At 33.6% G+C, this 16,403-nt stretch overlaps 1 protein-coding gene across 2 annotated transcripts; it reads right to left on the reverse strand.

Moving 5' to 3' along the window:
• Positions 1-304: 304 nt before the first annotated feature.
• On the reverse strand, positions 305-15,001 carry LOC144838587 (uncharacterized). Of its 2 annotated transcripts, none has more exons than XM_078694007.1 (18): positions 14,920-15,001; positions 13,751-13,990; positions 12,861-13,122; positions 12,372-12,565; positions 11,886-12,012; positions 11,021-11,239; positions 10,386-10,569; positions 10,095-10,247; positions 9,342-9,504; positions 8,805-9,005; positions 8,132-8,271; positions 7,206-7,374; positions 6,553-6,858; positions 5,974-6,202; positions 2,982-5,845; positions 2,507-2,699; positions 1,793-1,947; positions 305-959 (listed from the first exon to the last, which is right to left on the reverse strand). In XM_078694007.1, the coding sequence occupies exons 2-18, from the start codon at positions 13,988-13,990 to the stop codon at positions 870-872; spliced, it is 5,889 nt and encodes a 1,962-aa protein (XP_078550133.1). In that variant the 5' UTR covers positions 14,920-15,001; the 3' UTR covers positions 305-869. The 2 variants fall into 2 exon arrangements, with proteins under 2 accessions (XP_078550133.1, XP_078550132.1); XM_078694006.1 differs by having other exon boundaries at positions 1,793-1,980.
• Between the last annotated feature and the right edge of the window lie 1,402 nt (positions 15,002-16,403).

Raw genomic sequence — 16,403 nt, forward strand, 5'->3', positions numbered from 1 at the left:
TATATCATAAAACCCTACCAGACACAACCGGGCATAGATTAGTAAGACCAGTGACCGTAATCACCAATCACTATCTAAGTGAATATAATTTAAGGGAAATACTTAATTATTTATTGAGTTAAGTGAAATACCTAATTTTTAGGAGAAATTGGTGGATAAGGCCACTGTACTGGAGCGTAATAAGGTATGTCTGAGCATGGAGATGGTCTCAGCGTTTCGATTTATAAGCATTTTGGTACGGTATGGTTAACCCTATTACATGTATTGATTTTAATGAAAATAAATATGACTTGAAAACAACAACTGGTAATTTGGTATTTTAATGATACAGTATATAAAAATCATTATAATAACAAATATTATATGTAAACATTTACAGGCATATATGTATACGTTTATGCTTTATAGTCACAGTATTTCTAAACAATACACACTCTTATAACACCTATTTATATACTGTATATATATCAGTGTGCATTATATAAATTTGTTTGGTAGATACCAATAGTTAAAATTACTGTATTTTTGTAAATATATATATATATATATATGTGATTTTGTATTAATGTAATCAGATTACATACAATAGAACCTCCAACAAGGGGACACCTTCCAGGATGCAACAAAGTGTCCCCTTAATAGGGGTTGGCCGCAGTGTTAACACACAAAGTGTCCCTTTAATAGGGGTTGGCCGCAGTGTTAACACACATACTGCTCTTATAGGGATCTCCCTTGTATAAGAGTGTCCCAATGAATCGGTTCCAACGTATAAGTCAAATACGGTTGTATACTACTGTACAAAGTTTTACACAAGGTGGTCTGAAGTGATTATTTACATTTACATAATTGATTAAGATCCTTGTTCGTTCTTAAATCTTTGTCTGTCTTGATCGCAGCTTCCTGGTGACAATTCCGTGTGAATTGTCGGTCTCTTTATCTGCTGCTGTGTGACATATCACCTAAAAACAACAAAATTTATTTATATAACTATTTATATTTCAATGATTAGGGGCGTGAACTTGATTAGTTTTAACAATTTTTTAGCCCTTCCCTTGATATAATTATTATTATTTTTTGTATGTTACAATGTTTACAATTTATATTTATGGGCAAATAAAAAGAAAGAAAGAAGAAATTGCTTATAATTATTTTTTATTTCTAATTACAATGAATGATGGTTATCTTGACGTCGTCTTGGCTTATATTGAAAGTATGGTTTACATACAATATTATTTAGTAATAATTGTATGAATAAATAATCCCTATCCGACTGGTCTGTTTTTAGAAAATATAGCTCCGCAGACTCCTCGCTGTTTACGAGCAGATCTTTTGCGAGTCATTCGAACTTGTAAGTGACCAGTCGGACACAACATATATATCCAAAATTCTTGGTTGATTTGATATGCAATACCAAATACAGTAATAGATTCTAAATATGGAGTTGTAAATGGTTGCTTTATGGATGTATGCGGCAGTGTACATTGTATGGCTCTCAGTGGCGTAACGCAGAGGCCCGAGACTCCTGGTTTAGAAAACCTAAGTGGCCCTCCAAGTTCCAATGCTGGAGGCCTTGAGTGTTTTTAGCCTTTTCGGCATAGGCCTATTTTAATCCTCTGGGCACTTCACATGGGCCCCCGGGTTTAGCCAGTGAGCGCTCATAGCCGTTACGCCACTGATGGATCATGCTTTAACACCTGCAGTCGACTCAATATTAAATAGTGCCTGGTATTTTCAACTGTAAATTCATGAATTTTAATTGAAAGTGAGATTAATAATAATACAAGCGTTTTACCTCATGTGGATTACACTCAAATGGACTGGATATATCTGTCTTGTAAAGTTTGCGTTTTTTCTTCTTCTCTGTACCTGTTTGGCGCATTTCTACAACGCGTGGTGGTGACTTCTGAGGTGTTGTGATGCTTGACGCCACATCAACGATTTTCTTAGCTAAAGAATTTGGAGCAGATTCAGATTTAGAGTGTAAGAATTGAGAAGGAATGCACAGAAAAAAGATTTGAAAGAAAATGTGAGAATACATTGAATGAAGCAATGTGATGTAAAGCTCTGTATACACTATCAAATTAGTTTGACAAAAAAAGTGTGTTATGTCCCCAAATATGGTAGTGATGTGCCCAAATATGGTAGTGATATGCCATCACATAAAGTTTGATAGTGTAGACAAGGCTTTAAGCAGGTTTGACAGTAAATGCAGTAGAAATACAGAATTACACACACATAGCAATGAATAAGTGTATTTCTCTTTTGACAGCTAAAAATTGAAATTATCAACTATGTTTTTGACAAAATATTAATACTTTTTAGCTGCTCTCCCCCTGCTCTACATGATTTTAACATGCACACAAATGTAGAAATATGTACTGGTAATGTATTGATTAAAAACAAAATGCAGCCAGTTAAAATCTGAAATTCCTTTGATAAAGCTTTTTTGTTTGTAAGAAGTTTTTAGGTAGACAAAAAGGACAAATCAATGATTAATTCAATTCACCTTTGTTGTGAAACATATCCCCAAGTTTTGTAAGGGCAGCACGCCTTCCTGATTTGGAGATGGATTCTGCTCCTGGCGAGGCAACTTTACCATCAGCAACTTTATTTTCTGCCTCTTCTTTCCTGGCAGTTCTTCTTGTCCTACGTGGCTGTTCCTTTTTAGCGGCTTTTGGTTGAAAATCATCATCATCATCCTGAAAAAACAACATCAATAAAAATGTTGCAAAAATGTATAACCAGCTTTCTATGAATAATAGTGCAAGAAAGAAGTGCGAGTTTTTCGAAATAGCATTTGAATTATCTTGTTTTTTTGTGAATTATTTATTTAACAGCATAATTAGTCTATCTTAAAAATGCAAGTATGTACTGTAATAATGTACACACATTACTATCTTACATCACATGGGTAGATATAGTGTTCTTTTGTCATGAACAAGTTTTTAGAAGTGAAAATGGCATGTTAAATTTAAACTTACACTATCCAAGCTCTTTCTTTTCTTGGCACGGCGATTTGTTCTTTGTTTTCTTCTCTTCTGTAGAGGTGTCACATCCATTTCTATTCTGCTTGTATCTTCGTTGTCGGTATTTTCTTTTAATGCGAAAAGATCCTCGCTATCATTTGATGATTTACTTTCGGTTTGTGATTCTGTTTTGTTCTCTTCACTACTTCTGTCTTCAAAGGACATTATTCTGTCACTTATTTTATCCATCTGCGCAGTATATGATTTTAATTTATCTTCGGCAACTCTTTTTTCTTTTGTCAAAAGTTTCATTTTCTTTTGGTCATTCTTCCTTTCCTCCAACAAAGCTTGAATCTTTTCTTGTAGATTTTCATTGCCTGAAGACAATTCTTTAATCTCTTTCAAAGAAGATTCAACTTTACTGTTGCCCTCTTTATCTGCATTCTTTAGTTTATTGTTTAAATTTTCATTATCTTTCTCAATGTTACGTATTTTCTCGTTCAATTTCTCTGTTTCTTCTTCTTTATCTTTAAGTATCTCTTGAAGTTCCTGTAAATCTTCACTCCATTTTTTAACATTCTTGTCTATTTCCAACAGCTCAACTTCCAACTTCTGGTTGCCTTCCTTCAGTTCACAAATCTCATTTTCTTTCTGAATAACCATTTTTTCTGCTCCTTCATCACAGTTTTCACGTTCTTTAATTTCTTCTTGTAACTGGTCTACTTCAATATGCTTCTCCGCAAGAAGTTCTTCAAATCTCTGGTTTTCTTTACTCAAATTGTCCAACTTTTCACTTGTTTCATACTCTTTCTTCTTCTTTTCCAGAAGCACCTTTTCTAGACCATGCTTCTCTTCAGTCAACGTTTTCATTTCAGTTTCAATTTTCTTCAACTGTTCCTTAAACTTTTGATTGTCACTGTGCAAGTGCTGAATCCTCTTGTTTAACTGGTCGACTTCTGTTCCCTGACAGCTTACCAAGTTTTCATTCTCCGCTTTCAAAGTCTTTGCTTTATTGCTAGACTGTTCTGCTTCTATCTCTTTATCAGCAAACAATTTGTTGATAATATCATTTTCTTCACTTAATGTCCTCTCTTTTTTAAGCAATTCACTAACTTTCTCCTTATATCCTTCCTTTTCTTTTAGTAGCAGTTTTATTTTATCATTTAGTTCTTTTGTTTTCCTTTCTTCTTCTTGTAAGTCCTTCTGATGTTCATCATACTTCTTTTCTGCTTCCCTTAGACTCTCCTCACACATTGATTTCATCTCTTTATTCTGATTTTCAATGTCGCCTTTTTCCTTTTCTAGTTTTTCCATTTTCTCTTTAAGCTCTTGTATTTCTTCACTTAATTTCCTCTCTTTCTTAAGCAATTCATTTACCTCCTTCTGATATTCTTCCTCTTCTTCTAGTAGCAGTTTTATTTTCTCATTTAGTTCTTTTGTTTTCCTTTCTTCTTCTTGTAAGTCCTTCTGACGTTCTTCATACTTCTTTTCTGCTTCCCTTAGACTCTCCTCACACATTGATTTCATCTCTTTATTCTGATTTTCAATGTCGCCTTTTTCCTTTTGTAATATTTCCCCTTTCTCTTTAAACTCTTGTATTTCTTCACTTAACTTCCTCTCTCTCTGAAGCACTTCATTTACTTCCTTTTTATATTCTTCCTTTTCTTCTAGTAGCAGTTTTATTTTATCATTTAGTTCTTTTGTTTTCTTTTCTGCTTCTTGTAATTCTTTTGCACGTTCCAGATACTTCTTTTCTGCTTCCCTTAGACTCTCCTCACACATTGATTTCATCTCTTTATTCTGGTTTTCAATGTCACCTTTTTCCTTTTCTAATTTTTCCATTTTCTCTTTAAGCTCTTGTATTTCTTCACTTAATTTCCTCTCTTTCTTAAGCAATTCATTTACTTCCTTCTGATATTCTTCCTTTTCTTCTAGTAGCAGTTTTATTTTATCATTTAGTTCTTTTGTTTTCCTTTCTTCTTCTTGCAAGTCCTTCTCGCGTTCTTCATACTTCTTTTCTGCTTCCCTTAGACTCTCCTCACACATTGATTTCATCTCTTTATTCTGGTTTTCAATGTCACCTTTTTCCTTTTCTAATTTTTCCATTTTCTCTTTAAGCTCTTGTATTTCTTCACTTAATTTCCTCTCTTTCTTAAGCAATTCATTTACTTCCTTCTGATATTCTTCCTTTTCTTCTAGTAGCAGTTTTATTTTATCATTTAGTTCTTTTGTTTTCCTTTCTTCTTCTTGTAAGTCCTGCTCGCGTTCTTCATACTTCTTTTCTGCTTCCCTTAGACTCTCCTCACACATTGATTTAATCTCTTTATTCTGATTTTCAATGTCACCTTTTTTCTTTTGTAATTTTTCAATTTTCTCTTTAAGCTCTTGTATTTGGCTTTCCTTCTTATCAGCCAACTGTTCTTTCAAATTGCTCTCCGTTTCAGAATCACTTAGATTCTTTTCTAATACCTTCTTATAATGCTCACATTGATCTTTTAACTTTTCAATACTTGAATTCATTGTTTCCATTATCTGTTGCTTCTCTTCCCACTTCTCCATTTTTTGTTCAAAAACAGCTACTTGCTGTTCCGCCTTTTTTAGGTTATCTTCAGTTTCATTTGTCAACTTTTTCTGGTCATCATACAAGACTTGAATGTGATCCTTTTCCTTTAATAATTGATCAATCTTCACATTTAGACTGTTGATATTCTGATCATTCTCTTGTTTTTCATTACATTCAGTAGTTTTCCTTACAAGAGCTGCTTCTGTTGTTTTCAACTTCTCCTCCAGGCACTCATTCTTCATCATTATTTCATTAACCTCAAAAGCACATGTCTCATCTCCTTTGTCTGGGGATGGTTGTTCCACCTTATTGGACACTACAAAATGAAAAAAATAGTTATGTTTATAATACATGTTAATCCTTACATTAACTATAAATGTTACTCCCAAGCCAATCATAGTTGGCTCAATTCATCCTGTATACAATATTACTGTCTATTTTTACCTGTGCTTATAGATTCCTTGAGCTTTTGAATATCGGTTTTTAAATTTTCAATTTCTGAATCTCGTTCTTGAAGACTTCCATTAGCAGTTTTCAAAGTTTGCTTTAACTCCTGCATCTCTTGTTGCATGCCTTCAATTGTACCATCACGCTCTTGCAGCTTTTCATTTGTTGTTTCCAACATTGTTTTACAATCCTTAAGAACTTGCTCGAGATCCTTTATGGCTTGGTTCTATAAAGACCACAAGAATGACATTAATATACAGGCTTTTATGGGGTTGGGGTTTGAGGAAGTTGCATTATCAACTTTAACTGGGTGTGCATGATAATCAGACACCAAACGATGATCACAAAATGTATTTGAAATGATCATAGCTAATTCAATCAAGTAAAACAAAAAGTTGCATGCTGTTAAGATTAGGCAATATTGACTATTTTAAAAAGTCACATAACATTTTAAAAAATGTATATGTATTTAGTTTAATTATCTGTAATGCTCCTTGAATTTTTTTGATATGGCGCAATATTAAATGGTTTATGTATACAATGTTATAAACCCAAAAAATAATAAAATAGACATACCTGACCATCCATTGTATTAAAATCTTCTGCAATCTTGGCCTTCAATTTCTCAATCTCCTGGGTCTTTGCATGGAACTCTTCTGCTGCATCATTTAGTGTCTCTTGCAACTCTGTTACCTCCGACTGTTGATTTAGTATTGTCTGACGCATTTCACTTATCTGTTTATTCAGAAGAGATTCATCTGTTGTTTTGGAGGATATGCTGTCGCTCTCTGCAGACTTTTTCATTTCATCTTTCTCTTGCTTTAACTGTTCTTGCAAGGATGCAATTAAGTTGTTTAAACTTTGAATCGTTTCATCCCGCTCCTAAAACAAATAATGTTAATTAATGTATTTATGGATGTTTTATGAAGATTGTTAAGCTCTGGTTACACTATATAGTTTGACAAAAAAGTGTGATGTACCTAAATATGGTAGTGATATGCCCAAATATGGTAGTGATATGACATCATCATGTCCATATATGGGCACATCACATTTTTTTGTTACATAAAGTTTTATAGTGTAGACCGAGCTTAAAAGGGAGCAGAGTCTCATATTTTATATTTATTATCTAACAATCTATGTTAGTTCTTTTATTCAAACCTTGAAACTTTAGTTGTGTTTGATTTATACAATTTTTTCTACATCATTGTTATTAGAATCTTATATACCTTTACTTTGCATTCTTCAGCATGTAAGAGTAGACTAGACACCAATTCATCATCATCTTCCGTTTCCACTCGTGCTCGTTTGCGATTCTTTTTCACAGACTGCATGTACATTTCAATTCTCTTATCACATTTCTCTTCTTGCATTACCTGCATCTGCTTGTTCATCATACTATAACATGCATAATTTGGAAGAAATAAAATGAGTTAAAAACAAGGCTCCAAAGTAGATGGTTCAGTATATTCTAGTGCAATGTAAATCTCTGTCTACACTATCAAACTAGTTTGACAAAAAAAGTGTGATATGGTAGTGATATGACATCATCATGTCCATATTTAACGCGATGCGAAAGAAGCTTAAAGCTCTGTCTGCACTATCAAACTTTATGTGACAAAAAATGTGTATCATGACTACCATATTTGGGCACATCACATTTTTTTGATAGTGTAGACAGAGCTTTAAAATACATTTTGAATTTGGAAGATAAAGTATCTGGATGAAATACAGTTGGTTGACATCAACAATTACTTTTTGATTTATTACTAACACCAAAGTAAAATGTCTAGGAAAAATATTCTTGACTAGCTAAACTATTCTTGTATAGTCAGTGTCAAAAACAAAACCTACACCTAGTTTAAAAGTTATAAATATGGGTAGATAGGCACCACTGGGAGATATGGCTTATGCCTGTGTATCGTATCATAATGAGTACTACTACTGTATCTCATCTGCTACGCCCCTACGATCTTCTAGGTCATGTGACAACTAGAACTAGAAAACATGAGGGAGAGAACGAAACGGTTAAAATCCAAAATTTATATAGGTAAATCGCCATTAATTGGGGCTAAAACGTTGACCTATATTCTATGTAATATTACAATATTCAGTATATTGACCTATATTCTATGTAATATTACAGTATATTGACCTATATTCTGCTTCAATGTTGACAAGTTGCTGAGCCATTTCATTACAGACTTCTTCTCTTATCTTCGATTCCATTACAATTTGTTTCTGTCTCTCTTCAACAAGACGTTGCTTCAAGGTGTCAATCACAGATAACAGTCCCTAGAAACAAAAATGAAATGCAAATGTATAATGTACTTTTACAGTATATCAACATACAAAGAAACAATGTTAACATTCTAACCATAGCTATACAGTGACTCAGAGACAGGGATATTTTCTATTTTCAACCATTTTCTTTTTCTATTTGCAGAGTCTGAACCCTGTTGTTTATTGTAAAAAACCTAAAAAACATCAGGTATACTACTAGTATTTATCTATCAAACGCCTAATAAATCAAACAAAAAGATTTTGCACACAAGCTTCGAAATAAAGCTAATAATATTTAAGCACAATAAGTATCAAAATTGTATTTTTGCAGTCAAAAGTCAATACAAATTTTTCGGGTGGCCACTTACGGGAGGTAATTTATCCTACAATCTAATTTCTAGTGAAAAAGGTGTCCGCTCACGGGAGGAAACATGCACTAATTTTACTAACATGATTTTGAAAGTGCGCCATTAAGGGAGGTGGCCGCTTCCTGGAGGTAGTGGGTGCTCACGAAAGGTGCAACTGTAGTAGATAAAAAACTTTACCTTTACTTTGTTGTTATTTTCATCATCACTTCCTTCATCTTCGTCCTCTTCAATGATTGTATCATCGGATCCGCTTCTGCCTCGCTCTTCTGGATTGGCCCAACCGATTGTTTGTCTTGGGGGTATAGGTGTCCTGACCGTGGCCTTCTTTTCATTGATCAGTTTCAGTTTGTTTTCTAGTTTTGAAGTCACAGTTGTTACCTTAAAATTGAACAAAAAGAAAATGGAGAACAATAATGGAAAACAGCCTACATAAAAAGCAACATATTAATGTCTGAAAAAGCAGTTTCTAAATGAACGATTGACCAGCAAACTGTAGCCGTTTCTTTCTTTTTATAGATGCAAATAATAACTGTAAACATTGTTCTAAAGCTCTGTCTACACTATCAAACATTATGTGACAAAAAAATGTGATGTGCCCATATGGACATGATGATGTCAAATCACTACCATATTTGGGAATATCACTACTATATTTGGGCACATCACACTTTTTTTTTGTCAAACTAGTTTGATAGTTTCGATGGAGCTTAATACCTGTTTTGCTATAGCTGAGAACTTGAGTACATGCATGGTTTCATCAAACATGGATGCACACTGGTTCACATTCACAATCATTGATGCTTTACCATGTCCCATAAAGAAACTCTGGAACAGTCTTGTAAGCTTACTTTCTCGGAATGGGATTACCTTCTGACCTCTGATAAGACATTCAACAATTTTTATTTTTTATTTTCAAAAACTTGTTGTATGGTAAATCTTAGTTTACTAATAAGAATTGTGATAATGCATATATTAAGATAAGAAAAAATAAGTCAGATCTACAACGTGTTGTTAAGTATGCATCACATATCATTGGAATTGAGCAGAGTTCTATTGAATCCGTTTTTGAAAACTGATTAATTAAGAAAACACATTCTATATTGCAAGATTCTACTCATCCCATGCATAATGTATTTGAGGTGTTACGTAGCGGTAGACGTTACCGGTCCATCATCCATCGTACTGTACAAATAGGTTTCGTAACAGCTTTTATCCAGCTGCCATTCGGGCACTGAATGCTTTTCAGTATACTGTACTGAGAGTGATGTGACACTTTGTAATTGTTTTTGTTAGTTTTTCATTTATCTATTTTTGTATATCTCAGAGCAAACATAATTTCTATGTATATTTTATATGCAAATGACAATAAATAGAAGTAATAATTACTTGATATGATTGTACAGTTTAGCAAAGGATTAAAGTTTTTTCTTATGCATAGATGAAAATTTAATTAACGTAAGTACTAACTTATCTGGATGGTTCTGGTTGTATCTTAAAACTTTGATGCACTTTCCAAGTGTCAGTAAAGATGTGTTGATGTTTGCAGCCTCCTTCATTCTATCACCAACAGCCTGAGTTTTGGTCGATCTTTCTGATCCTGCCAAGTCACAAAATGACAATCTAAACAAAAAAACATTTCCAACATTTATTTTGTTTGTAATGTGTCCTTATTTATAACATTCACAATTCCTCAATGATTTTTAATTTTCTTGAAACTATCATTTTATCTGGTATGCAAATATTTATCATCACACTTACGTGCTGACTCTCGCCACGTGCGGTTTAGCCACATCAACAACTCTGAGTACCTTTACGCTAAACACGCAATGACTGCGACTGGAGCAGTGGTTAAGTTTGGTCGAGGCGATACTTAAGTTCTTTTGTCCGATTTTCAATATTTTGTATGCTTCGTCGGAGGAATTTACCATGACTTCTTTCATACCTGTAAGTTTTAAATTGATTCTATTATATAACTGATTTATTTCTAACCAAGCATGCATTTTTTTCATAAAAAGAATAACTTGATAATAGATGAACCACAATAACTTTAAGAAGTTAAACAAAAAAGAAGATGGTGAGGTCAAGAGATATCTGAGAACTTTGAACTGGTTGATAGCTTAAAGCTACTAACAAACTCGTTTGACAAGAAAAGTGTGATGTGCCCAAATATGGTAGTGATATGGCCAAATATGGTTGTGATATGACATCATAATGTCCATATATGGGCATGTCACATTTTTTTGTCACATAAAGTTTGATAGTGTAGACAGAGCTTAAGAGAAAAGCAAATGGAAAATGCTCGAAGCTGTTGGCATAACCACCTATGATGATGCTGAAACATGTTTTTGTATGCAATATTTTTAAACTTGAAAAATGATATAAAAATATCCTACCTCTGATGTATACATTGCCATTCTTATCCTCAGCTAGCTTCATTGTCTGCCGACGAGCCTTTTTTCCTTTTGGCATTGGCTCAAGCAAATCATAAATATACTCATTGTAAATTTCAATGAAGGACACCCAAATTGAAAACTTGACTGGCCCCTGTGATTCAACATCAACAGAAGTATCATCTGGGATCCGAAGGTTTATATCATTCAAAATGCTGACAACTAAAAAAAAAAAAAAATGTGAAGTCATCTTATTACATTGTATTTCAGAGGAGAGCAGAAGATGACATGAAATATCTCAAGATTCCTGCAATTATAGCCCTTTCACACCAAAACTCCAGAGTGATCTCCGGAGACACCCCTGGGTTTATGACCATTCAAAACCTCAAGAAACTCTGCAGATACCCCTTTCACATCAACCTAGCAACACCAGGGTTTATAAAATTGTAAATGTCACCCTCTATTTTGTTTGTTTACATAGCGACGACCATTAGAATCGTTTTAATTGATAATATTGTTAATTTAATAATTGTTTTCAGAAGTCTCAGAAGTCATATAATGTTTTATTGATACGACTTATTATTTTTAGACCCGCTATATATTTTGTACAAATATAAGTATTTTGAAATAAAACTAAAGCAATGAGTGATCGTGTGAGGATGACCTTTTGACCTAAAAACTTTGATGTTGTTACCTTTCACACCAAAGTGTCCCCGCAGTTCGCCCTTTCAGCTGTTCAACGCCGCTGATTTGAACTCCGGGGCGTCAACTCCGGAGTTTTGCTTTTGGTGTGAAAGAGGTATTATTGGGATTCCTGCAAGTAGTATGAAGAGACAATACATCGGCATAAGACAAATGCTGCACTTACCATCTTTTGTCTCATCCATTGCCGTTGAACAATCACCTGATAGCGAGTTTTGGGATAACCTGGAATTCTCATTTATTGAGCTTTGTGACAATTTTGATGAATCCGACTCAGAAACGTTACTGTCATCCTGAAAATAAAATATAAATTCTACTAAAACATTTCTCCCAACAGGAATCTACAACGTGTTGTTAAGTATGCATCACATATTATTTGAATTGAGCAGTGCTTTATATTGAATCAATTTTTGAAAATCGATGAAGAAAATATATATATCTATATTGCAAGATTCTACTCATCCCATGCATAATGTATTTGAGGTAGCGGTACAAATGTCTCTCGTACAAATAGATTTTGTAACAGCTGTTAGCTTGTCACTATACCGTACAGGAGTGATGTGACACTTATGAATGAATAATTATTAATAATAATTATCTCTTATGTTGGAGGGACTGTATATAGTTAGACACACTCATAGAAAGTACTTACTCCTTTATCAAGAGATGCTGAACGCAAGAGCCCTGCTTTTTTAAGTTCCTCTTGTTGTATCTGGGTGTCGTTTAACATAACAACATCAGCAAATAGCTTTGGCTTTATACGCATAGTAGGAAACAGTTTACCTTCTGTGCTATTGAAAAGGACATCTAATGAGCGAGGTAATATACCACCATCTTGGGCAGTACCTGTAATAAAGAATATAATCAAAATAGTTAGTTTCATCTGTGACTTCATATTACTGTACCAATGGTTAACTTCTGAAAGGAAAGTGATAGCTTTCCAGTTTCTAAATTAGACCCAGTCATGGATACAAATTGAATGCAGCATATTATTTTATATATATATTATATCTATATAGATATTTACTATACTTTCATGTCAGACGCATGAATTTCTTTATTAAAAAATTAAAATATATGATCTAAAATAATGTAGATAACCAAAACTGTATTGCAAGTACATTTAGAAAGAAATTCAAACCTTGTATTGTATGAGTTTTTCCTGCATTTGTGACTCCATAAGTAAAAACTAAGCAGTTTTGACCGTCAACAAAATCTTTTACAGTCCCAAGCATTGTGTCATCAAAAAACCGCTTCTGACTCGTGTCTTCATGGAAGATATTTGAGAACGTGTACTTGTGCGTTAATGTTCCACCAACACGTGCAATATTTTTAAAATTGAAGCTTTCTCGTGGGGCATGCATGAGTAGACATGAGGAGTTGTTTGCAACCTCCATACAATCCTGTCAAATTAAGTAGCATTATTCACATTGTCATTGATAAATAATGTTAAATGCATTTTTACAGTCACTTAAAACATTAAATTATAAGTTCTGGATTTTAACTCATTATGTGAAAGACAAACACTGAGTTCTATAGAAAATCATTTAATCAGACAGCTGTGAGACTTTTATAGAAGATGATGTACAAATTTTACATTCTATTAAATGTATTTAATTAACATATTTATAATAATAAATAATACCATATTTTAATAACTAAATACCTTTGCGATTTCACCAAAAAAATTACCCCGATTGTGGATTAGGTTTACTGTATTGTATGACTTACAAATTAATTAATTAAAAACAAAATTGGACCTTAAGCTCTGTCTACACTATCAAACTGGTTTGACAAAAAAGGTGTGATGTGCCCAAATATGATAGGTTGGTATGCCCAGATATGGTAGTGATATGACATCATCATGTCCATAAATGGGCACATCACATTTCTTTGTCACATAAAGTTTGAGAGCGTAGACAGAGCTTTAGAATTTTGTTTGTACATCAATTTTATGTATGTGAATGTTTTTTTTAAATCAGTTTATGTTCATCATATCCTTTAATATATAAAAATACATGTATAAAGTACCTGTGACTCTCCGTCTTGTATTTCTGTTCCTGTAAAAGGTCGTATTCGTAGGTAAACTTTTATTGGCTCTTTATTGTGATCAACAGATTCTCGTGTGAGTTTCATTGGTGTATCAAAGAGGTCCTTGCGAACAATACTTTCTTGTGATGGTATGTGATCTTCATCTATTGCAGAATCTTCCTCATCGAACATTAATGATGGTGACATATCATTATCTAAATTACTTTTGGATTTGGCCATCTGTAAAAATAAAGTAAGGTAGGGACATGCCAAACAATTATAGACCAGACAACTCAACTGAATTAAATGAACAGTAGTTGATGTAGAAAAAAATATACAAATAGTTTTTAGTATAATACCGTATTAATTCAAATAAATGCCCCATTTCAAAATAATAATGTCCCATTGGAACATAATTTAGAATAAACTCATCACTTAATAAGGTTTATCGTAAATAGAGTGCACGACGCATGGTGGAAAGGATTTGGGAGCAAACATCACAACGCGTACGTACGTGATTTGTTTGTACGTATGCGTCATGACGCTTGCTCCCAAATCCTTCCCATTATGAATTGTGCAATGCCGTTCCTCACAAAATCACGCTATTCAGGTGTTTTCCCCAACGAAAATAAATGCGGGCCACATTCATAAAGACAAAAAAAAGCCTAGCTAGGGTCTACTGTAATTGTACGACTTGTAGTTGTAGGTTAAAATTTGACTGCAGACGATCTGAAATTTGCATGCATTTTTTATTGATTTGACCCGAAAATAAAAATATCGGCCCTCCCTCCCTCCTCTCCTGCTGGGCCTTTTTATTTTAATGAACAGGGCCTACATCTGTGTGGATTGCATTTACTGTACTCCTAGGCCTAGCTGGGCGTAGATGCAACCACTGCGTAGGCTAGGTTTATAATAAAAACTGTTACAATTCACAATATTGCTAGTGGGCCTAGCCTAGCTAGCTAAACTTAGGCGAGAAGTGCAGAACGCGGGAATCCGTGCACGTCATGAGTCACACACACAGACCGTCGATCCCACAAAACACCACTCAGACAGGCCTAGCGGTTCACTATAAGTCCTCATCAAGCCCAAATTATATTGCGCTAATTGTGTTATTTATACATTGATTAAAAATAGGTCTGAACTAGTATAAAATTACTCAACAACACCTTTGATTCAACTTTGGTTTTCCACTTTGCAACGATCACACCACACCACCATCAATACAAATGGCAGGACTTTCAAAATGAGCTGTTGAACATTGTGTTTTAAAAATTAGCCAATCATCTTGCATCGTGTTGTGATTGGTTGATTTTTACTAATGACGTAACTTAAAGGTGGTGTTTTCATATTCAACTTCAGATTTTTTTTAAATGCTTTATAAAAAATTATCCACACCCACCAACTGGTTTGCACTTTTTTTTTCATTTTCTGAGAATTCAGCATATAATTGAACTGTACTGAAAACATGTGACTGTAAAGCTCTGTCTACAAACTAGTTTGACCAAGTTGGTGTGTGACAAACAAGTGTGATGTGGCCAAATATGGCAGTGATATGACATCATCCTGTCCATATATCAGCACATCATACTTTTGTCACATAACTGAGAAATTCATGTTTTTTTAATTATTTTTCTTAATTTGTCACACGGCGACTTTATCTTAGTATATCTAGAGAGTCCTGTGATGTTATTGTATCTCATGGTATGTTCTATTGTAGTTCTCTGTGATGACAGCAGATGTATATAATCTTCAATTCACCACCGATTTTATTATTATATCCGAGGTGGATATAAATAAATATATTCCATTCAATAAAAATATTCAAATTTTAGTGACAAAAGACTTGTATTGTGTACAATTTTATTGATAAAAACTTGTAAGCTTATGAGTAAATATACAGTACAGTACAGACAAAAAAAAGTTACATTAAATGAATTCCATGGATACCCAACAAGAATATGTTGAATAACTGAAGAATGTACATGCATGGTCTCTGTTTATGCTATAGTACATTTGTAACTATGCTTAAATGTACATAATAAATGTGGTATTAACATCAGTGGTATATCCACGGGTTGCCAAAACATGGAGAATGTCATTTACAGAGTATCAACATGCCCACAACCAAGAGACCAGCAGTAGAAACTAACCCATCTTGTGGTGATCTTTGCCTCTTTTGTGGGAAAACGGAACCCCCTACAAACCTGTGGCTGTATTCACCAATTTTTTTCATTTTTAGGGTGTTTTCCAGTGTAAATATGGCCACTATCAAGATTCCCCATGGGGTTACATATGAACAAGGATGTTTGCTGGAAATGGCACGATCAACATAGCGATAAATCATGAGTTTATTATTCCAATAAAAATTGGAATACTGTTCAACAAACAAAAACAAATTTAAATCCCATTTCGTGGAAACTCCAATAAGTGCAATACAATTTAATCTGTAACTAAAAAACCTTTTACCAAATCCAAGTTCTTATGCTCAAAACTAATTGTACTCTACTCCTTTTTCTTAAATATGTTGATTTCGGTGAAAATGTAGCAAAATGCGGATTTATTTACACGGAATAGGAAAACAACGAAATACAACATTCAAGATTTTTATAGAAAAGGAAAATCAGATTTTCCTACATTCAAATATTTAATA

Source organism: Antedon bifida, chromosome 3 (assembly GCF_963402885.1).
Source record: "Antedon bifida chromosome 3, ecAntBifi1.1, whole genome shotgun sequence".
In the NCBI taxonomy this organism is placed as follows: domain Eukaryota; kingdom Metazoa; phylum Echinodermata; class Crinoidea; order Comatulida; family Antedonidae; genus Antedon; species Antedon bifida.